General features: G+C 34.5%; 1 protein-coding gene across 1 annotated transcript in view; it reads left to right on the top strand.

Moving 5' to 3' along the window:
• Positions 1 to 26522, top strand: part of GRID2 (glutamate ionotropic receptor delta type subunit 2) — a 1470351-nt gene that overhangs the window by 1114600 nt on the left and 329229 nt on the right. The window contains exon 10 of the mRNA XM_047856052.1: positions 10650 to 10847. Coding sequence (XP_047712008.1) covers positions 10650 to 10847 — 198 coding nt within the window. The remainder of the gene's footprint in view (positions 1 to 10649; positions 10848 to 26522) is intronic.

Raw genomic sequence — 26522 nt, 5'->3', positions numbered from 1 at the left:
CCTTTGAGAGTAAGTTGGTCATGAGAGTGGAGCCCTCATAAGAAGAGACACAATAATGATCTCTCTGGTCTCTGCCAAGTGACATGGGGCAGCCAAGCCCCTCATTAGACATTGGATCTATTGGCACCTTGATCTTGGACTTCCTAGCCTCCAGAACTATGTGAAATAAGTATTTTTTAAGCCACTTGGTTCATGGTAATTTTTTATAATAACCTTAACTAAGACATATACATTCATGGATAGTTTTGTGCATTTTCTTCCTATTTAGCAATATATGAATGAATTTTTTTTTTAATTTTTTTTTTTTAACGTTTATTTATTTTTGGGACAGAGAGACAGAGCATGAACGGGGGAGGGGCAGAGAGAGAGGGAGACACAGAATCGGAAACAGGCTCCAGGCTCTGAGCCATCAGCCCAGAGCCCGACGCGGGGCTCAAACTCTGGGACCGCGAGATCGTGACCTGGCTGAAGTCGGACGCTTAACCGACTGCGCCACCGAGGCGCCCCATGAATGAATATTTTTAATGTAAATAAATAGCTTTTGTACAGCAGATGTGATCAATAGTTGGTTTTTTGTTTTTTTGTTTTTTTGTTTTTCCCCGCTACCTGATGAATTATCTTTACATTTGCTTCAAACTTTCATTAACTTACCCAGGCTTGTATATAATTTCCAACATGCCAGCTGAAACTCAACATTTTTATTTCTCATTCACTGAAATGTATTGAATGCACATTAAAACAATGTTCTTAAAGTGATATCTTTAATCTATCTAAAACACTAACAAAAACAAACCAATCCCAAACTTAAAAATGTTATTCTTGGTTTAAGAAAATGACCTGTGGCCCAAGTCTGAGCAGATGGCACAGTACCAGGGCACTGAGACACTGGGGTTGATGACTGAATGTGCTGTGTAGTAGTTGATCATACAGATAACACTTACAAAGAAAAATCCATACTTTTTGAGCATTTAGTTTGTTTTCAAGTTCTCACTGGAGAAGTTTCAATGAACATTCTTTTAGATACATACTTGTGTGTATTTATGATTACCCTCTTAGATGTAAAATTACCAGAAGAAATAATATAAAAATATGAAGGCATTTGCCTTCCCACTGTGAATTTGTTTGCTTGAAAAGCTGTTGCAATTTTAACTCACATAAGTGGTGTATAAGAAAGACTGTTTCTTCACATGCTTGTTGATAAACATTAACATTCTTTTTCATCTTTGCCAGTCTGATGAGCAATAAATAAAATAATTCAACTTATTTTAATTTGTATTTTTCAAAGGTGTGTTAAGAGAACAAAAATAAATAATTCATCCTCAGTGTTTGCTATTGGACTTTGTCCCTTTAAAATTTAATCTTTAAAGATTATGATGATTTTAACATTTGCAATTTCTTCCAATAAATATAATTTCCCTTTTAGCTGATTATATGAGTCACAATTATGCAGAAAAAAAGAAAACACGTATTTTCATTCTTCTATTAAATTTGAATGTGTGTTAATTTTGTATTCAGTGTTGTAGGTTTTTACAAAATACTCTCTTTGGTTGGATGTTAGTTTATTGACTGAAAGTTATAATTCCTTCAATAGAATTTGACACATACCCCAAATAAAAAACATTCATGGAGAGTCTCAGAAGTCCATACTCTTCTGAAGCCTGATGCACCCATGAAGTATGGCATAGCTTTATAACACTGATGCCTGATGCCCCCTAGGAAGTATGGCATAGCTTTATAGCACTCACTTCTCACTAAATATCACATCTAGTATTCAATGAATCCCATCAGCTCTATTTTTATGAGTTACCAGCAATCCAGTTTCTTCTTATCAAATCCATTTTCCTACCAAGTTATGATCAGCTCACTTCTAGTTTACTGCAATGGACTTGTAATTGATCTCCTAGCTTCTGTCCTGTTCCTTCCAATCTATTGTCAATAGTAACTGTCAACTGTCTAGTAAAGTGTTAAACATATTAGATCATGTCCCTCCTCTGCTCAGAGCCTATTTGGCTGTCCATCTCAGTGGAAGTAACAGCTAAAGTCATTACAAGTTTAAAGGTCCTGTTTAAGCTCCACCTGACACACACCCATTACTGCTCAGACATATCCTATTTGATTCTTGTCCCCTAGGTTTCTGCCACATTAGTGTCCCTCCATCTCTCGAACATGTCAGAGAAACTCCTGCCTGACACCTTTGCACTTAGTCTATTTTCAGTCTGGTGCTCTTTCTACAGAGGCTCTTCCTAATTGAAGGCCCTGCCTTTACTCACATGCTCTTTGTTCTCATTATTTGTTTAATTTTTCCCCGCAGCACTTATCATTGTCTGACATAACATATATATTACTTATTTTTTGTCTTCTGTCCCTCCCATTGTAATGTAGGTCCAGAAGGGTAGAGATGTCTGTTTATCGTTTGCTTTATTCACTGTCATATTCCTAACATGTGCCTGGCATTAACACTCTTTTGAATGACAAAAAAATAAATAAATAAATCTGAATTTCTGCTATTTTCCTGTAAGGAATATTACTTTGGATAGAAATACCATTAGTCATAAACATTCCAAGTTTAATTTTATATGACTTTCACTGTGTTCTGATATTTAATTAGTTTGTATTTATTAAATGTTTTTATATCCTGATGGAAATAAAATCTTATCATAAGGTTCTGCTGACATTTATTAACACTACTGTTCTTTGCAATATTTTGACATGAACATGATATATCCACCAGAAAGCTTATAAATATCATCATCATTCTGAAGTCAAATGTTACCAAGTTCTTTAGTTTAATATTTTGTAGACGTCTTACATTTGGTGTAGCCACATGTAACTTGCAACTGCAATATGCTATGTCTCAAAACATGTTCTGGATACTTTTTCTTGGGATAACTGCACTTACGAAGTACTGTGTACCTAGTAAACTTTTAACAATATTTATAGAATAGAATTGACTCTCCCATGTGGCTGTGCACTTAGATTCACTTAGGTGTTAAATTTAGCAAAAATAATGAGGACTTGGACCAAGCAAACAAACAAAAAATATTATTCAGCAGTCATATTCAGAAAGCGAACTGAGAGTCTGGTATTTCTAAGCTTATATATGATAATCACATGGTCCATAAAATCTTAGTCTCCTAAAATGTATTTTCAAGTGCGTGCTAGGGAAAATCAATAAATGAGAACTAATGTACTTAGGATTGTTGTGATTGCCTATTGTCCTTGGTAACCTTGTATAGCCAGTTACAACATCCTATATTTCTTTCAGAGACTCATGAAAACAAAATGAACATTTTTGTTGTTGTTTTGCCACTCTCTAGTTAGCCTATAAGTCACTAAGATGTAACCATTTCATGATTTGAAAGCAGTGTATAAAATCAAATATTTTATTTTTAAAATGAATTATTTCGCATACTGATAGCTTTATGTTCAATTCAAAGTATTTTTTTTTCATTTAAATAACTGCCTACAAAATAGGAGTCAGAAATAATATGTAAGATATGGTTTTAGGAAGATAGAAGGGCTTTAAAATTTACTTTTATGATTTATAACTTGAACGCTGTGTGATAAAAATACCTTAAACAAGGAGTTTGAAAGATATGCTTAGTGCAGTATTTTCTAAATATTTGCTCTTCCATAAAATCCTTTTGCAAAAGCCCCTTTTAAAACATTTTCGTTGCATATCCCTGTGACCTGCTTTTCTTCTCTCCAAGCAATTCAGACATTCTTTTCCTCACACCGCCTAGACTGTTTATTACTCTGCAGATATTCTGCATGTTTGTTTTATATCCTGATATCTTAATATGTTTTTAATAACAAATTTCATACCATTAGCCTTTTTAACTTATAGAGTTTCAAATATTCATAAAAAAATAATAATTTGTGGGCACCTGGGTGGCTCAGACCGCTAAGCATCCAGCTCTTGATACCGACTCAGGTCATGATCTCATGGTTCTCATGAGGTCCAGCACTTCATTGGGCTCTGAGCTGACAGCACAGAGCCTGCTTGGGATTCTCTCTCCCTCTCTCTCTCTCAAAAAAAATAAATAAACTTTTAAAAAAATAATGATTTTTTTTTCCCAAGGAGAATGATGGTCATTAGTTTTGTATCCCTAAGCAAAATACAAGTTCACACTGTGCATAAAGACAACTCTTGTTTGCTTCAGCCAGGAGCATATTTTATGAGGGGAAAAAATTTAAACAGGCCATTAGGAAATGTTCTTATTCTATTTTTAATGTTTTTGAGCTATGCCTGTGAGCAGAATTACAAGGAATTTTCAGCGACTCAATCCCAGTTTCTCCATCCCGGCGTTCTGTGAAGCTGTGCGTACCAAAACCTCTAAACATCTCTCAGTAAAGCCTTGGCAATAGAGCTTGTCACTTGTACCTATCAGAAATGTCAGATGCTTTTTGCCAACTCTATCACTAGCAAACAATATTGCATAGTTATTAAAATACGGGAATTAACTACAAAATCTGCAAGTGGCAAACAGTGTTGTAAATCAACTAAGCAATTAGCATGAGATTTTTTAAGTGACTGAATACAAATTCAGAATTATGAAGTTATTATCTAATAACCCAACAAGTGATGTGAATAAATCCTTGCTAATATGGAAATTATCAAACCAATGAAATACTCTTTTCTACAAGCAGGTCTATGGGTCCTCATGCTAATGCAGTTAGATTGATAAACTACAGGCATTCTGTGAAAGCTTTGTTTATTCCAATTGCTGAGGATTCTGCTTAGAGAATCTGTCATCCAAATGATCAGCAAATCGAAATCTGCAATTTGTTTTCATTTAATAGACAGACAGGTTTTCACCAGCTTAAACTCAGTTCTATTAATACTCTTTGAAACTAATTGCTGGAAAATGAATTTTAAAGGCAGGCTTTTTATAATTTCTTCCCCCTCCCACCCTGCACTCCCCATCTGTATAATAGAAGCCTTGAGGCCATCTGTATACACTTTGGAAATATATGTTAAATAGGCACAGGCTATAATCTCCTGTCATTCATCTGCATTGTTGCAAAGGACCCCTGGACCTTGCTTCTGCCACAATTCATCCTATACTCTGTTCTCAAAATTACTTTATGATTATGCTATTTCCCTTCCACAAAGCTCCAGTTCCTTGCCAAATAAAAGGCAGAAACCTGAATATGGCTTCAATGCCCTCCATTATCTGGTCTCACTTGCCATACTTTTATTTTTGTTTATATGCAATGTAACACTCATACAGAAAAAAAAAGCTCAAATCATTATTTAATGAATAATTAAGTAACAACCAGCAACCACTGTCTAGAACAAAAAATAGAATGTTCTCATTACTACAGGAGCCATCTTTCTTTGTGCATCTTTCTGATCATATCTTCCCCAACATCTCAGAGCTAACCACCCAGAGGTGATCACCTCCTTGGTTTTCTTCAGAGTATCTCCACCTGGGTGTGGATCCTTAAATATATAGTTAACTTTACCTTTTTATGGATGTTATAAAAATGGAATCAGACTGTTTTCTTCCAGTATTGTTTTTTTCACCCAACATTATTCTTTTAAAAGTCTGTTCATGTTACTGTGTTTCTTAAATTTTAAGCTGTTTAGTATTACATTGCATCCATATACCAAACTATATTTATCTTTTCCATATTGATGAACATTTGGGTTTTTATTATTTCCAGATTTGGGCTATTACAAACAATGCTGCTATAAGCATTCTTGGGTATATATTTTGGTACCCAAAATTCTCTACGTGTTCATACCCAAGAATTGAAATTGTTAGAACACTGCTGTACATGTCTTCATGGCTAGATAAATATTTCTGTAACATTCAAAAACAGGCAAAAGTAATTTGCCTATAAACATCTCCATTCTCTATCAAGCATGTCAAGATGTTTTCTAAAGTGTTGAACCAGGGCACCTGGGTGGCTCAATCAGTTAAGAGGCTGACTCTTGATTTCAGCTCAGGTCATGATCTTGCAGTTTGTGAGTTCAAGCCCCTCATTGGGCTCTGTGCTGACAGTGCAGAGCCTGCTTGGGATTCTCTTTCTCCCCCTCTCTGTCTGCCCCTCGCCTGCTTGTGCTCTTTCTTTCTCTCTCTCAAAATAAATAAATAAACTTTAAAAATTTAAAAATAAAGTGTTGAACCAATTTAAATATCCAGCAATAGTGAATGATAGCTCCTGTTTCGTCGTATCCTTAGCAGTATTTGGGATCATCAGACTACCTGTCTTTCTGCTTCTCATCTCTTTACTCTTGCTTTGGGATTTTCTAGTTGTTTATTCCTTTGCACCAAGGACATTTATTCAGAGCTATTACAGGTCACTAATTCTCTCTTTATCTGTTTCTAATCTGCTGATTAACTCAGTCATTAAATTCTTTGGATACTGTCTTTACCAATTCTTAAATTTCTCTTTAGTTCTTTCTAATTGTGTAATGACACTTTATATGGTTTCCAATTTCCTATCAATTTGCCCTATATTTCCTTAAACACAGTAACATAATTTTTACAATATGCATCTGAAAATTTCAGTGTCTGAGTCCTTGAATGATCTATTTCTGTTGTATACTATTTCTGCCAGTTCTATATATGAAATAGAATTTCATTTTATATGATATTTTTGACTTCTGTTTTGAATATTGTATTCAAGCAATTACTTGAAAGAATAATGTAAGACCAAAAATGATGATACTTCCTCTAGAGAGTATTATGTTTTGGGTTTTTTTTTTTTTTTCTCTGTCAAGCATCTGGAGTCTCTCCCAGTCTCACACCAGTTTAAATTGCATTAAAATGTGAGACAAATTATGGAGATCTACATTTTAATCTGTAGGTTGAAAATTTTGAACTCCAAAGATATAAAGTTGAAGTAAAATGATTTATGATGAATTTCTGTTCTGTAACCTACTGTGTGATCTTGAGACATTTTTCCTAATTTTTCTTATCTGTTAAAATAGTGTGTAAATGTTAACTCCCCAAATGGTGATTTAGTGACCTTTTTTTTTTTTATATATATATAGTTTCCATTGTGTTTATGTGGTGTTTTGTGTGTACTAGTTATGGTGTGTGTTGATTTTGTTTTGTTTTGTTTTGTTTTGAGTATGTGGCTTTTCCAATATTAAGTTATGAGTATTTTGAAAGTGGTGCTCATGACTTTTTACAATATTGACTATAGTGAGTACTATACTCACTATATTGAGTGTAGTACCTTGATGCTATAGCCACTCAATTCATGTTAAATAGATAAGTCAGTGAATGAATAAATATTGGAAATAGGTGCATAGATAAAAGAAATTCAGCCAGGATCAGTATTCTATTAGATTTCTATATCCAAGATCAGTATTTCTATTATATAGCCTAGACTTTCAATCTAATTTCTGTTGCTATGTTTACCTGTCCACTTTATTGACTGATTGTCCTCATAAAGCACAACTGGTCTGAGGTAGGATTTATAAATAATGATCTGAATCTGTAAAAGAGCTTAAAAACAGAGCTTGAAAACATCTATCTAGAAGAGAAGTGATAGGATGTAATAAAGGTTTATTTCAGTCATAAAATGTAAAAAGCATGTCCATTAATAATTCATCAACCTTCTTTAAAAGAGCCCTTAGCCCATTTTTACTCTATACCTTTAATCAATTCTAGCTGGTTTTGCTAGTATCAGATTTTGACAATAAAACTCTGAAAGGATCCATCTGCCTCGGGATTCACTTTCAATATTGAAATTAAAAATAATTTTGAGAGGAAAATTTAGCATATTAAGGAAATATAATTTAGCGTTTTAAACAATTTCTCTAAAGAGAGAGGAGTAAAAATGAAAAAAAAAGGCAGCAAAATTTCATATCAAAGCATACATCAGAATAATGTTTGTCCCACACAGATCGTTTAGTTTTACAATATATTTAATTAATATTCTTAATTGTTTAACTATCACCTTGAAGAGGATATTCAGCTTTCTGGTAACTAAATTGCCGTTAAACTTTAGAAATATATTGGAGTGTGAGATCCATGGATAAATAGAGAATAACATGGTCTAAAATTATTGATAGAGGAATTAGTCAAGTAAGATCTTTTACGAACCATCTTTCCTTTTGTTTGTCAATGGATAGGTGTTTAAAATATAGACTAATTCTAATTCTAGACTTCTAGAATTTCCTAAGCTTATCTGCATTCTTCTGAATATAATCTTCCTTTTTTTTTTTTTTCATTTATTTAATTCGTTCTGATCCTGACTTCATGGCCTACTTCAGACTCTTTGCACACTGCATAGTCATTGGCTAGGTTTATATTTTGTCCATACAACTGAATGGACAGTAGCAAATTCTGTCAGTTATCTGAAAGATTAGTATACATTTTAAAATGTAGAAATATTTAGATCATCAAGATGTTCTGTATCTTACATATAATTTGAAAGGATTGATTGCTTACCTTTTTCTCATTTGATATCATTTAGATTAAATAAATCAGTATTATTAGAAATTATTATTCATTCTCACTCTTCTACTGATCTATCAATTTGTCAATGTTCATTAGCATCAAGTACTTCTCTAATGGAAAAACAATCAGGAGCTTACTAATTAAAAAAAAATTGAAATTTCTTTTTTCTCACATTCTGGAGTCCTAGAGAGTTAGAGTCTGGTATTGCATTTCACATGTGAAGAACATAGACTTCTTCTGCCTTGTTTCTCTACTAGGTGTGCTGTAAACAGTTATCAGAGCCCTAGTCATTATGTGTTCATTCCAGCTGGGAAGAACAATGTACAAAGTACCTGCTTACATTGCATTGGCCAGAATTAGTCACATGGTCTCACCTTGCCTAAAAGGACAGTGGATTGTCTTTAGTCTCAGGTGCTAAAAATAAAAATACATAAATACATAAATATATGGATACACACACACACATATGCATATACATGTACATAATTAGTGAGAAAGAGAACAGCCCCTGGAGAACAAATAGCAGTCACCTCCTTTACTTATTTACTGATTTATTTTAGTCTAAGGTAAGATATAAACAGTTGACCAAGACCAAATTTTTTTAAAAAGAGGAAACTTCAGGGGCGCCTGGGTGGTGCAGTCGGTTAAGCATCCGACTTCAGCCAGGTCACGATCTCGCGGTCCGTGAGTTCGAGCCCCTCATCAGGCTCTGGGCTGATGGCTCGGAGCCTGGAGCCTGTTTCCGATTCTGTGTCTCCCTCTCTCTCTGCCCCTCCCCCGTTCATGCTCTGTCTCTCTCTGTCCCAAAAATAAAATAAAACGTTGAAAAAAAAATTTAAAAAAAAAAAAAAGAGGAAACTTCAGTAATTTAGAAAACCATGATTTAAAAAACATTGCAAATACAACAATATCAACACAGTTGTAGGTGAGCATTGAACTTTGAACTGATTTTCTGGGTATCCAAAGTGAAATAGGATACCAAAAGAATTAGATACCTTATTTTAATTATTTAGAAAAGGGTATTACTGAAGCAAAATGAAGTTCTCTTGGCTCTAAACAATCCAAAAATTAATATCATGGTAATTTTTAGAGGAAAACTGAATGTTATGGTGGACAAATTCCTGTAATAGATGTAGTGACTCTATAAGCACTTACTTAGTGTCTTTGACTAAAAGCCAAAGTAAATGTATTATTGTACATCTCAATGAAGTCTCATCTGCGAGTCCCTAAGGAAGGATGATCCAAGGATAAAATCTTTAGGTTTTCTGCCTTAGACCCAGGATAGACAGATTTTAACCTGCCAGGAGGGCTAGATATATATCTATCTATGTATATAGGTAGATATAGATATAGATATAGATATAGATATAGATATAGATATAGATAGAAAGATATAGATAGATATAGATATAGACATATGGATGGTTATCTGTAAATATTACTGTTCTAAAAGGTTTTTGAACAAGTTTAGTAAATTAAGGAATAAGTTATCTGATTTTCTATAGTCTGCCAGCATGTTTCAAAACAACTGAGTTCTCTTAACACCAGGTGTTCTGAAAAGTGAAAGGAGTCTATTTGTTAAATGTAAGAGGACACAAACACAGAATGATAAAAGAGGCAGAAGCAGAAACCAATTTGCTAAGTTTGCTAAATTACACAATTTACCAAAAACTTAGGTGAATTTCTCTTAGCAATAGTAGAGAAGCTATTTTTGCAATGAAATGTGTTTGTACTTCAAAATTACTTATCAAGAAACTCCCAGTAAATATTATGTTATAAATTTTAGTTAAATTATATGTTCTTAGAATTTTTTGTTCTTTTCAGAGAGTTTATGTAGATTATATCTGTTAAAATATTATTTAACATATTTTTGACATATATAGATAATAAATGCTTCAGGATACAATAATCTTAGAGTTTCTTGAACCTTACATTGGTCTTAAGATGGCAAGAAAAATGAATTCATAGCCCCTGAAGTTTTAGAGTTACTTTCATCTAATTTTTATATGGTAGTAATTAAATGAGAGATGAAAAGAAATTCAGTGATAAAACATTGTTCAATAGTGTGATACATTAATAACACATAAGTCATATTGCTAAGTTAATTCTCTCAAGGTTCAAAGGCAATTTTTAAGCTGTTTCTAAGCAAAACTCTTTGAAGAATTAATTTTTGCTTTTAGGGAGCACTATAGATTGACATGAAGGATTTCTCTTATTTCCATGTAGGAAGAACCTTTTGTAATGGTCTCTGAAAATGTCTTGGGTAAGCCGAAGAAATACCAGGGCTTCTCCATTGATGTTTTGGATGCCTTATCTAACTACCTGGGTTTTAACTATGAAATTTATGTTGCACCGGATCACAAGTATGGAAGCCCACAAGAAGATGGGACATGGAATGGCTTGGTAGGAGAACTGGTCTTTAAGGTAAGCATTTATCTATCTATTATCTATCTATCTCCTATCTAAAGATTGAACTATAACTTTTAGAAGCTAATTTCATGTAAAACAAGTGCAAGTCTAATTAGTGGTGATGTTGAACGCAAACGTCAGCAAAAGTTTCAGCCAGTACTATTTTCTGAACTTTGTGTAAAGAAAAATTGATGACAGAATAAAGCTAATTTTTAAAGTGTTTCTTATAATAGAAAAGTATCTAGAACAAGGCTTCACCTTTGCCAAACTTGCACTCTAAACATTTGTATGTATCCTTACTGATGTATTTATCCTTGTTCTTTTATTTTTCAAAGAGGTACTTAAATGTCTCTATTTGCTTATCTCTATTTCTGTCAGTTTTTGCTTCATTTTTTTGAATCTCTGTTATTAGGTGCACACATGCTTGTAATTATTATGTCTTCTTGACAAATTTTTGAAGCGTTGGGTTCAGGTTTATTATTCACTAGTTGATTTATATATGTTTCATTTTCCTCTCTGTTCTTTCTTTTTTTGCCCCTCCTTGGGTTAATTGGATATTTTTTTGTATTTGACTTAGTTTCCTCTTTTGACCCTGTACTATATCTCTTTGTATTTCTGTTTTTGTGGTTAGTATAGAGATTATGATATGCATTCTTAACTTACCACATTCTATCTAGTTTAATATCATTCACATTTTTAAAAAGGTATAAACTTGTAGCAATATAATTTCATTTATACCACCCTATCTTTTATGCTACTGTGGTCATAATAGCTACTGTGGTCAGAACTCCACAGTGAAATGTAATATTTTTTTTATTTAAACAATCAGTTGTCTTATATAGATATAAAGAGAAAAAAGTTATCTGGTATTTAACTACTTATCCACTATTTCTAAGGTTCTTTATTTATTTCTACTTATCTGAGCTCCTATCTGAAATAATTTACTTCAGAAGAACTTCCTTTGGAATGTCTTGAAGTTCAGTCCAAGTGGCTCTCAACTTTTTTAACCTTAAAATGTCTTTATTGCCCTCAGTTTTGAATGATACTCATATATACAAAACTCTGAGTTGACAATTTTTCTTAATGTTCATCATTTTAAAGATGTCTTCCTATAATCTTTTGTCATATGTTGTTTCTGATGAGAAGTTAGACATCATTTGTACTTTTGTTCCTTTTTTGAGTGTAGGGTGGCTTTTTTTTACAATTTTTTTTTCATTTTTGATGTTTTGATGTTTAACTATGATATGCCTAGATGTGGTTTTCTTTGTATGTATTCTCCTAGGGATTCACTAAACTCCAGGATATGTTTCACAAAATCTAATAAATGTTGGCAATTATTTCTATAATTATTTTTTCTACCCTTTTCCCTTTCTTCATTCTCTTTTTAAGACTCAGAAAATATTCGAGTTAGACTTCTTAATATTGTCTCTAGGTCACTGAAATATTATTTAATTTCTTAAAATATTTTTACTCTCTGACTTTTACATTTTTAGTCTCTGACTTTTACATTTTTACTCTCTGACTTTTACATTGTTTTGATCTGCTTTCAAGTTGACTGATTCTTTATTCTACAATCTCCAATTTCTGCTAAGTCCATGTAATAAGTTCATTTTAGATAGCTTATTTTTCAGTTCTAGAATTTCAGGTTTTAAAAAATAATTTCCATTTCTCTTCTGAGATTCCATACCTTTTTATCATTCTGATCATCTTGTAAGTCCTTCATCATGTTCACAATAGCTGCTTTAACGTCCTTGTCTGCTACAATTTCAAAATCTTTTCCATCTCCAGATAGGTCTGTGTTGACCGCTTTTGCTGTTAACTACATTTTTCTAGTTCTTCACATTTTTGTTTTTTCACATTTGATTGGGTACTGAGCATTGTGGTTGATACATTATTAAGACTTGAGATTATGTCTCTGAGGTTGCATGCTCTGAAGAGGATTGACTTTGTTTTGTTAGGCAATTATTGGTTTCCCCTGAACTTGTTGAGGTTTGGTTTACATGCTGTTAAGTCAGGTCTTTTTTATATTAGTTTTTAGGGAAAATCCATTGGTTTTAGCAATCCTTCTATTCCTAAGCATAGCCTTCTGGAGTTTTTACGAAAACTCTGTGGCTCTCATCAAATCCTTGTGACTTAGAGGGACTCAAAATTTAATCTCTATCGTCCTTGCCGTAGGCAGTAATTATAATCTTTTGTTCCTTTAGTCTTCTGGTTGTTAATTTCTGCTGATTTTTTAAAAAGTCATTCTCCTACATGTGCAGTTTAAGAGTCAGCCGAAGGCTTGAGAGAGGCTTACTCACAAATTTTTGGCCCATTCTTTCATGGGTCTCTCCTCTCTGTGATTTCTGTTTTAATTTCTGGCCACTCTGGCTACATCAAACTCCATCTTCTGACATATGATGCTCATAAGGCTCTGACTTTCTGTTTGTGCTCTAGTTACCCCTTATCGCCTAAACTGAGGTGGGTCTTCAATGAATAAGCCATATGAAAATGGTTCTCTCCTAATGTAGTTACCATTTTTCAGGGGTCAGATACCCTTCAGTTTCTTCCTGCTTTTGGTTAATCTCCAGTCCTTTCAACTAGTGTGTTTTTAAATTTGATACAGAATTTATCATTGTTGTTGGGTTAATCCAGGAAAACTATCTCATCATTGCCGGAACTGGAATTATTTCTGAAATACATTAAAGTATTCAGAAAGCTAAAGGAACTGAATAAGTTGTTTCCAAGAAATGGGAAAGAGAAAAAATAAAAGGTTTTGAAGACAGTGGTAGGAAAAATAATAAAGCTGTTTTTATAGCCATTAAAACCTTACTGAGTTTGGTTTATGTATTAAACGAATTACACATGGACTTATTTGAAAAAAAAATAATATCAATATTTTCAGTAGGAAAGGGGGAATGATCAATTCTCATTCCTCTTATTAAAACCATGATAATTTATCTTGTATTCCTACATTAAAAACCCACAAAGCCCATATTCTGCCTTTGTATTTCTGAGAGGTCCTGCCTGATCTGAACCCAGATGAGCAATTATGTTAAAACGAAGGACAAAGAAAAGCAAAGACATTATAAAAATTGCTTTACAGAGATTACAGATAAAATTCTTAATGCTAACAAACTTCATTTGCTAAATGCAAGTTAATGATAAATAAGCATTAGAATTAGTCTAATGTTGTTGATGCTGACTTTAGGCTTGTGGGCTTGCTCCTAAATTTAGTTAAATTTTTGAGACTTGCTTTTTCACTTTTGTGTGAGGAATACAAGAATGTTACTGCAAAGACTACTAACAACTATAACTTTTCCAAAAACATTTTAAGAATTTATTATATAAGAACCACACATAAGCACTAGTATGCTAGTCTTCATAAGCATTTAATTTAATTGTTTTCATATTTACATGTAAGAGCATGCCATTATTGTAGGATAATGTAAAGTTCAGTGCCGTCCTTTTATAAAGCAAAACTTTAGGCTTAAAGAAGCTAACTGATGAATGACTTTTAGCCCCCCCCCCAAATTATAACTCTGTTCATTGTAACTAGAGTTTTATTTTATCCAAGGAAATCGTTAGTCATTCTGACTAGGCTTTGAGAAATACTTAGGTAGTTTTCAGATGTAGAAGAATAAGCCAACACAAAAGTTTGCTGGAATAGGCAAAGATAGGAGGAAAATCGAGAAAATGTGGTGTCATGAAAGCAAAGGGAAGATAACATTTTAAGAAGAAAATCATCTGACTTCGGCTCAGGTCATGATGTCACTCAGGTCATGATTTCACGGTTCATGAGTTCAAGCCCCACATCAGGCTCTGTGCTGACAGCTCAGAGCCTGGAGCCTGCTTCAGATTCTGTGTGCCCCTCCCCCAGATTCTCTCTCTGCCCCTCCCCCACTCACACTCTGTTTTTCCCTCTCTCTCAAAAATGAACTTAAAAATTTAATAAACAAAAAAAGAAGGAAAGGAGAGTCAACATTAAAATATGACTGCTAACATATTGAGGGTACATAACATTTTCCTTAACTTTATTCTATTATTGATAGAAATGTAAATTCTAACCTCCAAAAAATAAACCTGTGAATTCAATTATATGAATGATAATATAGTAAAATATCATAAGGTAATTTAGGTAATCCAATAAGATTCACCATATCGAAATTTTCATAGGCTTATTTACCCCTGTAAAGCAAAATAACACCATTGAAATGGCATAATAACATTATGACAGACTTCCAAAAAAAAAAACATTGCTTTACTGTTATATATTTTCTGCTAGTGTAGACATTTTTCATGAATAAGTATATTTTAAATAACAGTAAATACAATTGACCCTTAAACAACATGGGTTGAACTACATGAGTCCACTTAACTGACTAACTTCCTAAGAGAAAACCAAAATTAAAAGAATGTTTCTAGGAGTCTGTTATGATGATTATGGACAGACCATCACATTAAAAAAGAGTCAAAGAAGAAACATGGAAAATTTCCAAGTTTATTTGATTTTTCCAGGGGTGGCACTCATGAGTCAGAGTTGGGTTGATCTCATATATTAAAAGGTCTTTCCATTAAAACCAGAAAGCAGGCACTCAGTTACATACATACTTTTTAGAGAGGAAAATGCAGCCAGAGAGAGCAAAGAATTGCCTATATATATAGGCAATAAAATTTATATATATATATATATATATATATATACACATATATATATATGTGTGTGTATATATATATATATATATATATATATATATATATATATAAAGTCTATTTCAAACACTAAGGATGTTCCTCACATTGATGGCTAGTTTCAAAAAGAGAAGAAATAACAAGTGTTGGTGAGGATATGGAGCAAAAGGAACATGTGTGCACTGTTGGTAGGAAAATAAATTGGTGCAAGTGTTGTGGAAAACAGTATGCAGGCTCCTCAAAAAAATGAAAATAGAAATACCATATGAGGGGCTGGGTAGCTCAGTTGGTTGAGCATCCAACTTCAGCTCAGATCGTGATCTCCTAGTTCATGAATTCAAGCCCCACATCAGGCTTGGGTTCGCTCCTGTCAGCCCAAAGCCTCCTTCGGATCCTCTGTCCCCCTCTCCTTGTCCCTCCCCAGCTTGTTCTCTCTCAAATAAATAAATAAATAAAATTTAAAAAGATAATAAGAAGAAAATAAAAAGAAATACCATATGATCCAGTAATCCACCACTGGGTATTTACCTAAAGAAAATGAAAACACTAATCTAAAAAGATATATGCACCCCAATATTTGTTGCATTATTTACAATAGACAAGACACAGAAACAACCTGTGTTCATCAATAGATGTATGGATAAAGATGATACGGTTTATATATACAATGGAATATTTCTCAGCCATTAAAAAAAAAAATGAGGTCTTACCATCTGTGACAACATGGATGGGCCTAGAGGGTATTATGCTAAGTGAAATAAGTCAGAGAAAGACAAATCTCATATATTTTCATTTATAAGTGGAATCTAAAAGACAAGACAAGTGAAAAAAACAACAACAAAAACTAAGAATGTGGCAAAGTCTCCTCTATTCCTCATCTGCTTTCCTACTTTTATAACTTTCTGTAATTAATATGCTCTTAAAATTTATGAGAATTCAGGTCTGTCCAAAAGATGTTGCCATGTGAAATAGATAAGTGACAGATATGTTCTGATAAGAATAGGAGAAATTGTTAAGGGTGGGTTAATGTAACTGATAAATTATTTTCTCCTGGTTTAAAGGGGAAGAACTGGGGCGTCTGGGTGGCGCAGTCGGTTAAGCGTCCGACTTCAGCCAGGTCACGATCTCGCGGTCTGTGAGTTCAAGCCCCGCATCAGGCTCTGGGCTGATGGCTCGGAGCCTGGAGCCTGTTTCCGATTCTGTGTCTCCCTCTCTCTCTGCCCCTCCCCCGTTCATGCTCTGGCTCTCTCTGTCCCAAAAATAAATAAACGTTGGAAAAAAAAATTTAAAAAAAAAATTAAAATTAAAAAAAAAAGGGGAAGAACTGAGAATTGAGAATACCAGAGAGAACACTATCTAAGAAATAACAAGTATACAAAGTTTAGTAAAGAAATACAAAATATTAAGAATAACAGAAAAATATGAACTGTGAGTTATACAGCTAGATATTCTATTATTAAGGTTCATACCTTACTTTGATGCACTAGAAAATTTTTAAGGGAAAACTGATACAGGTAACTTGACAGGGAATAAATTTCTATATTGTCAATATCTATAAGTAATCTATCCTAAAAATTATCTACCTGAAACATGATCCTCGTTTTTATTTCCCTTAACCTTTATGTAATTACCCTTCTCCTAATTTGTAAAATAAGGGCATTACTTTCATGCATGCAAAATTTTTTTTTTTGGCTTTTGGCTCTGGGTATAAATATTCTCTGATGTACCAAATTATGGCATAATAGAAACACTGGTATCACTGAAATCCCTTTACAAGTCAGACCGTTTTACCTAAAAAAGAATTAAAAGAAAGTAAAAGAACCTAATTAACTTGTCAAATGCTAGATCATTAAAAATATTTTTTTTCAACGTTTTTATTTATTTTTGAGACAGAGAGAGACAGAGCATGAATGGGGGAGGGGCAGAGAGAGAGGGAGACACAGAATCGGAAACAGGCTCCAGGCTCTGAGCCATCAGCCCAGAGCCCGGCGCGGGGCTCGAACTCACGGACCGCGAGATCGTGACCTGGCTGAAGTCGGACGCTTAACCGACTGCGCCACCCAGGCGCCCCCATTAAAAATATTTTTTAAAAAATTTTTTAATGTTTAATTTTGAGAGACAGAGCGCAAGTGGGAGAGGAGCAGAGAGAGACAGAGACACAGAATCCAAAGCAGGCTCCATGCTCCCAAGCTGTCAGCACAGAGCCCAATGTGGGGTTCAAACCCAAGAACTGTGAGATCGTGACCTGAACTGAGGTTAGACACTTAACTGACTGAGCCACCCAGATGCCCCATTAAAAAGAATATTTTGGGGGCTCCTGGGTGGCTCAGTCGGTTAAGAGGCCGACTTCGGCCCAGGTCATGATCTCATGGTCGGTGAGTTCAAGCCCCGCGTCAGGCTCTGTGCAGACAGCTCAGAGCCTGGAGCCTGTTTCCGATTCTGTGTCTCCCTCTCTCTGACCCTCCCCCGTTCATGCTCTGTCTCTCTCTGTCTCAAAAATAAATAAACGTTAAAAAAAATTTTTTTTATATAAATTAAAAAAAAAAAGAATATTTTTGATGCAGAGATCACCATGTAGCTAGGTAGAATTTGAAATAATTGAATGGCATTGCTAAACCAACCAAATAAACAAACAAACAAAAAACTCCTCCCATTTTCATCTATTAATTCATATGAATAAGGTTTCTATAAAATGAAAATATATAGCATGATGCTCACTCCTACCACAGTCAAACCATAATTAATATTGATTCATGGGATGTTCAAATTAATTAAAAACTAAAAATCCTATCAATATTGTATAGAGCTGCTTTATAATAGTTTCACTTTTATAGTTGATGAGTCAATATATTGTATACTAATATAATGATGACTCAGTTCAGAAGACATGTTTTACACCTGAAATTTATGGTCACAGGTTACTTGAGATTTTAATTTTAATTTGCATACATATTTTTGTTGCAAAAATATAATTTGGTGATCAAAAAAAGACTTTTAAGCACACATTTATAGTATTATATTTGGATAAAAATTTTGTGAAGGTAGAGTAGAATATAAATATAGTTCAAAGATTCTTAAAAATGATGTAGGGGAACCTGACCTAGGTGGCTTAGTCGGTTAAGTGTCTGATTTTGGCTCAGGTCATGATGTCACTATTCATGGGTTGGAGCCCTACATTGGAGCCCTGGAGCCTGCTTCAGATTCTGTGTCTCCCTCTCTCTCTGCCCCTCCCCTGCTCGCACTCTATCTCAAAAATAAACGTTAAAAAAAAAACTTGTTTAATGATGTAAATGTTTCCCCAATTAGAGAAAAGTGGTGGTTTAAATCACTATGATATTTATGTTCTAATGAGTACATTTGAATGAATGACTCCACAATTTTATTTTAAAATGTCAATATTTACAACACACATAAGCCTGTATCCAAGTCAGGACACAGAAACTACTCCTGAAATTGCAAAGAGAAGAGATTTAATAGAGAGATGGATCACAAAGATATTAGAAGGAATGGCGGAGCAAAGGAGAAGGAGTAAAACAAAGCTACCAGGAGTCACTAACCCTCTAGTTGATTGTGTATCTCCCAAAGAAGCACCTTTTAACTAAGGCCTCCACAAAGATGCAGCCTGTGTCTCAGACGCGGGAGTCAGGGATCAATCACTTCCCGCCGCTGCTGCTACAACCACTGAAATAACCATTTAAAACAGAAGGCTCTGCTCTTTCTTCTCCTTTCGGACACCCTCAACAGCTTCACTCTGGTGGAAATTAAGAGCAAGCCAGATGGCAGAGGAGCCTGGGAAAAGTAGTGTGCAGATTCCCATCCCTATAAGGCTCACAGTACATAGCAAAGTAAAAATGGAAAGGGTGGGGTTGAGGGAAAACAGATAAATGACCACTTCTGTCTAGAAATCACACACTTTACAGTTGTCTAAACAAATGTAAATGTAACGTGTCAATGATAAATGTGAAAAGGTACATAGTTTTAAAATTCCTTTGGGGGTCATATGAAGAAAGAAGTTTGATATTTCTTCATCCTAACTGATACCAAGTGCTAAATTCTACGGCAGGAGTTTTAGCCCCAAGGAAAACAGATATAACAATGGAATAAAGCCAGAACTTAGAAAACAGAACAGAAGGAAGAGCAAGTAGAGTAAATTATAGATGTGTAAAATTAGGATGAAATATTTATACTTAGCATGCAACTAATTTACAGTAATGTTTCAAAGTTAAAATAGCCCTCTTTAGAATCCTATCTCCCATTTCTAAAATTCTAGAACAATTCCTGGCTTTTTTGTCACTTTTCCTACTTACAAGCATAAAGAACATTTTCAAAGGTTGATATATCATAATAATGAAATTAATAATAAGATGCTATTTAGTGATTACAATGCCAACAAAGTATCCCCAAGACTGAACAGAAGAAATCATCTGTACTGGGCTACACATTTCCTCATTTTTAATGGTTGACATGAAGTTTGGCAGTTCTTAATCTCAAAGTGTAAATATATTCCTTTTATGGGTATTTTAATTCATTAATGCATTCACCATAGAAAACATATATTTACCTGGTTGTTTTGTAAATACTTTTAAACATATGCCAATTAACAAGTATTAATGTCATAGTCAAGGGACAATGGAAGAATGCAAGTGTGAATAATATAAGGACACCTATAATAAACATGTTTCATTTTGGTGGTCACTATATGCTATGCAGTAAGTTAAGCACTAGAGACACAAAGGTAAAAAAAAACATGGTCTTGCCCTTATGGCCGTCTTAGCCATAGAGGTGAAAAGATTGCTTAAAAAAAGATCTAGAGAGGAAAGGAATGAGGTCAGTTTAGAAAAGGATGAGTTGGATGTGTGTGGGGGATATTCACAGATACAGAGGACTCTGAACCTCACCAAAAAGGCCCAATAAGAGGCATATATTTAGGAGTCCTCAGCCTATGAGTAGTTGATAGCATGAAAATGCATAAGATTGCCAAAAAGAAATCAGACAGTGAGATTAATAGGCTGATCTTTAGTTGAAACTCTGAGGATCACTTAAGAATTCTTGGAAGAAGAAGGGTTTATGAAGAAAAACAACGGAATAATTCAGAGAAGTATGACCAAACCACAGGAGAAGAGGTCAGTTAGGCTAAGAGAGCTTAAAAAAATAAGCTATGACTATCAATGTCAAAAATTTCTAAGTCATTAGGGTGGTCAAGTGTGTACTAGGTTCGCTCTTGGGAAGTTGTTGGTGACCTAAGCCAGAACTCTTTTGGTAGCAGGATTGGAAAAGAAGCCAGATTGCCAGAGAGGCTGTAAAAATTTGGAGGTGAAAAGTGAATGTAACATGTATACTACTCTTCTAGAATGTTTGGATAGGGATGAAAAGAGAGAAAGAAGAAAAGAGTTAATAGTTCAAAGGGTCATTGGTTTTGGTGGAGTTTTTGTTGGTTTGTTTTTAGATTAAGAGAAACCTGAGTATAATTATAAACTGAGGAAGAAAAATGAAGTAGGAGAATTTAATATAAGAAAAGCAAGTTAACATGTGAAAGATAAAGATCCCCGGGAAGACAGAATAAAAGCTTAGATTGAGAATTGATTTTAATGGGGTAAGGATGTTTCTTTGATACTGAAAAAAAAATATTTTAAGAATGTGTCTGGTAACACTTAAATTTACAGACAATAGGTTGGGAGATTAAGGAAGATCATATTTCATCACTTCAGATGTCTTGATAACAATAGGAGATGAAGTCTGTTGACAGTAATGGGGACAGGTATTATGAAATAGTCTACAAGAAAGTGGGAGGCTTTGAAATAGCTGTTGAGGGAAGTGATAGTGACTGCTAAGTCAAAATAGATAAAAGGATGAATCAGTGTTGCTGAGGATTGAGCTAAAGTTTATGGAAGACTGACACATTTCATTGCTGCTAGTCTGCACAAGTGTGACTTTCTTCAGCTGGGACTAAACGCCCAAGTATTAGAGCAGAGAAGATTAAAACACCCATATCAAGGTTGAGTTCATCTGAACTTTGCAAGGAGTGAGATGAAAGAAAAGCTAAAATATGCAAGGAAGTATGGTCATGACTGGGGAGATAGACTTGGATAAAATTTTGGAAAAATTAATCAGAATGTCAATACAAAGTTGAAATCCAGGTAAAGTATAAATGAAAATATGAAAGAACTAGTAGGATGAAGAGAGGTAACCAGAGACTGAAATGTAGAAGTTCTAGAGATAAAATGTAAATGCTGACCTTGTAGATAATGGCAGAATAGTAGAGGAGACAAAATGAATTGAAGTTTAAAATGGCCCAAAATGAGGCAAGAGGGAAGGGTGAATAGGTGGAGCACAGAGGATTTTTAGAGCTGAGGAACTACTTTGTATGTATTATAGTCATGGATCCATGACATTATGCATTTGTCAAAATCCATAGAAAGAGTACACCCTAATGTACTACTGACTTCAGTTAATAATGATGTATCAATATTGGTTCATCAGTTGTAACAAATGTACTCCACTAATGCAAGATGTTAATAACAGAACAACAACAACAACAAAACTGTGCTAGGTGTAGAAGCATACCAGAGAAAAGGGGTGGTATATGAGAACTTTTTGTACTTTATGCTCAATTTTCCTATAAACCTAGAACTGATTTAAAAAATAAAGTCTATTTTTAAGAAATGGCCCCAAATGATTGCTGTGCAGGACATCTACACAGATACTGAAATCTGTTAGGAGGTTGGTAGGTTTGGGGGTAAAGAGGAATATGTAGCCAGGTCTCAAAGTCTTCAATGCATGACAAGAAAATATGGAGAAGCCTGTCTGGTGGAGGTGATAAGACAAGTCTCCTTCAGAAAGCACACATGCAATTGAAAAAACAAAACAAAATGGAAGTAGCATGCATAGGGTCTCACCAATGCGAACAAAACTTAGGTTTCCTGAATATCTGAGAAAACAGACAAACTTCATGGCCTCTAGGAAATCATGAAAGTGATGCACACGAATTCTCACTTTCTGGAAATTCTCACTCAAAATAAGGATAATTTTGTGCCCAAGGCATCCTCAGGTTCTTGATATTTTTCTATGCCTCCCTTGTTCACCTCTGTTCCCATTTTCTGTGATCCTGCACATGGATAATGGGTTATTGCTATGGAAGGTCATGGCACCTGACTGACTGATTCGCTTCAATACCATAGTAGCTAATGTCATCAATAGAGCCTTCACTGATTCTCCAGTGTCCTTCAATTCGTTAGACACTGATTCTTTATTTTAATCTCCATTGTTGCTATTACAAACATTTTCCATACTTTTCACATTTCTATTTCTAGTCCCACTCTCCATCCTGGACACTGTTCTCATTTTTAGTGTTAAAGCTCATGGTTTACTGCAAAGACTGAGAATCTAGTGCCAGTCTCTAGATTTCTTACTTTTCAGCTTCCAAATCCTTGCACTTACTCTCTGATCCTTAGTGGCACCACATAATCTTTGGATTGAGATAGATATAGTTGTGGGTACTGGTAACATATATTTAGCCATGTGAGCCTGAGAAAGTTTTTAACATCTTTCAGTTGCAGTGTCCATATCTGGGGAATGCAGTTATTTTGAAGATTAACCGAGAAAATGAAGTAGGAATATGTTGCAGGGAAGGCAAATGGGACTCATCTGCTGACTCTGATAGATTGTAAAATGTTTCTCAGGCACTGTGTTAAAAAAAAAAAAAAATGAGTTCAACATCTATTTTGCAGGTAGACTGGCAAGATTTGCTGATAGATTAGATCAGAAGAGCAAAGAGAAACAGGCTTTTGCTGATAGATTAACTGAGGAAAAGCAAAGAGAAAGAGCAAAGCCAATGATATCTTCTCACTCAAGGCTTTAGATCTTGTCTTTTCAGCCACAGCAGCAGAAAAAGACTTCCTTTTTTGCCATGTTTCCCCATTTCTACTCACTACTTTACTTCTGCTCATGGTTCTCTCTCCCCCGGAGCCATCGAGTTCCAGTAATTCCCCCTTTTCCCATTCTTGACTGCCTTCAGTATATTTTTATTTTTGTTTTGTTTTGTTTTTATCAGTGTCTCTTCTAAGATTTTATTTTGTTTTGTTTTATTTTATTTTATTTTATTTTTTAGTATATTTTTAACAGAGCAGTCACTCCTCTACTAAAAACCATTTGACAGCCTTCCCATCCTGAGTAGAGTAAAAACTATCCTTAAAATCATCTATATATTCTGCTCTCCTCACTCCCTTTAGGACCTTGTTTATGTCTCTCTCACTTATCATGCTTTTCTCACATCTGCTAAAGTAGGCCTTTTGTACTTTCAGTCCCATTTTCCTATAGTTCTCTTCCCCAGATACCTCTCCCTCCACCTCACTTTTTATTCCAGTCTCTGCTGACAAGTTGAGAGAGGTCCTCCACCCTATTCAAAACAACTCTTACCCTCTGCACTACCTATTCCCTTATCGTGTTTGATTGTAACTTATAACACATATCAACATCTTGCTACGTACCTACTCTTTCATCTGTGTTCCACTCCTAAAATGTAAGCTTAATTGGGGCAAAGACTCTATGCATCTGTTTTACCACTGAAACTTCAGTATCTAGAAAATATTTGTACTTAAAAGAATGACTAGCAGTCAAGTGGTCTTTTAAGACATACATTACATAATAAAATTCCTCTAACTAAAATCTTAGAGTGGCATCTCATTATTCCTTTATTAAAACAATTAACCTTCTATAGCCTACTTGGTTTGGCCTTATTTAAAGGAAATTTCCATCTTTATCGAGAGGCTACACTTGGGCTTTCACAGCTATCATTTTAAGCTTTTTGTCCACGGATTATATAGCTCATTATATTCAGTCACTCCTAGTTTACTATAATTGAATCGAGAGTGGGATCATTTACCTGCATAGAGAAAACTAAGGAAATATTTGGGTAGATAGTGGGGAGTGTAGAATCAAAACTAATATTTTGGAAATGAGTAAAAATAGTAACTAACATTTTAAGATAGCCAGGTGCTATTCCAAAGCGTTATGGGTACTGACTCCTTCAATCCTTGTAATAATTCTGTGAAATATATTCAATTATTAATCCCATTACATAGATAAGAAAACCCAGTGACAGAGAGTCTAAGCAACTTTCTTAAGGCACACAGCTGATTAGTAGAAGACCTAGAATATGAATGGAAATTGTGTGACTTCAAAGCCCGTTCTATTAACAACGTGGATGTATCTATTCGAAGTTGTCCACACAGAATATAAAACAAGTAAATTGCAATCCAAGTCTAGAATTCAGGTAAGTAATCTGGGGTGGACAGATATATCTGAGGCTAATCAGGGTGGAATAAATTTTAAATTGCCCCTCTACCTTTCTTTACTCCTATTTCTTTCACATCTTCAATCTCTTTCACATCTTTGCCTCTTCCTCACTGCTTGAAAACTGGCTTAGGAATTCTCTATGTTAAAAATAACCTCCCTATATTTTCCAAGCTAGATTAATTACGTATCTTTGATTGCAAATGACAACCCAGCTGGAGTGAAAAGACAGTTGAGTGGTCCACAACGCTCAGGGATGAGACCCAGGCTCATTTCCTCAGGACTTGCTCTCTCTCCATCTGTCAGCACCACTTTCCTTTGTGTTGTCTCATTTCTCGGGCAGTCTGCCCTTTGTTGTTAGCAAGGTGACTTTTTGGCAGACTTAGATTTCATTCTTTGATCTCCCGGTATAAACAGATTCTCTTTTACCAACAGTTTTAGCAAAGAGCCTCAGGTTCATACACATGCCAGTGCAGGCACAGCTGGAAAGGGCAGTGCCCTCAGTGCCAGGCCAGCACCATGTGCCTACCTCAAGCACAGAGGAAGTAAGCATCAGGGAATGCTGATTCCCCAAGAAAATTGGGATGCTGTTATTAGAAATTGGAAGAATGGATACTAGATAGGCAAAACAAAAGATATCCTTCAGAGGTTTAAAGTAATGGAATAAATTACATGGAAATTATCAGTAGTTCCATGTATATAAACATAAAATCACCAATAAGTCAAAAACTACAATAACTAAATTAAATTACAAACAACAGGCCCGAGAATATTTTCAAAAGTATGATGTATTATTGTTAGCATCATTGCTTTATTGCTACACAGAGAGGTCATAAAATCCATAAGAAAATACAAGGAACCCAGTAGATAAAGGTACAAAAGATACGAACTTAGAGTTTCAAGAGGAGACTGATAGACAACATAAATCTAAAAGGAAATCTACCGTAATAGAGTAGGGGAATTAAAAAGTTTTTTAAAAAGATAAGTATATAAGATATGAATAGTTAGTGCTTCTATAAGGAAAAAGTGGCCCCTCTGTGTTATATAACTTGGACCCATTTTATATGCCTGTTTCTTAGAAAAATAAAGCATCATTAGAATTAGAGGTACAAACTTCAGTGAACAATGTGTATGACAGCGTTGGCAATTAATGCAGGTACCATAGGGAATTTTGAAAAAAGTAACGTTTGAAATTAACCAAATAACAATTATTACCACTTATATAAAGCTTACTATTGCTGACACAATTGTACATACTTTGCATGTATTAGCTCCCTATACTCACAGCAACCCTATGAGGTAGACACTACTATTATACCAATATTGCAGATGATGAAACAGAGTTAGAGAGACGTAAAGTAACTTGCCTGGAGTCTTAGCCAAGTTGTGGAAAATTCATGATTCAAACCCAGGCATGCAGTTTGCATCTAGAATCCAAATGCTTGATGCCCTTACCAGCATACAGAGGGGAAGAGAGTTCTAATGTAAGTTTTGCCAGAAAAGTATTTAATAAACCAAGCCACATACCAGTGAGGGAAATAATACTCGAAAACAGTTCAACACAGGCTTTTAGGACCTGCACATTCAAAGAAGGTTTAGATGGAGTTAGAATGGGTATGAGTAGAAGACAAAAAATAAGATTAAATGGAAATGGGTTTGGAGAGTAGCTAAAAACTTTTGTACGTCTAAAGTCAAAAACTTTTATTTCTCAAAAACCTGTCTTTTCTT

This window comes from Prionailurus viverrinus, chromosome B1 (genome assembly GCF_022837055.1).
Source record: "Prionailurus viverrinus isolate Anna chromosome B1, UM_Priviv_1.0, whole genome shotgun sequence".
Classification (NCBI taxonomy): domain Eukaryota; kingdom Metazoa; phylum Chordata; class Mammalia; order Carnivora; family Felidae; genus Prionailurus; species Prionailurus viverrinus.
This window is presented reverse-complemented; position numbering and strand designations above follow the sequence as displayed.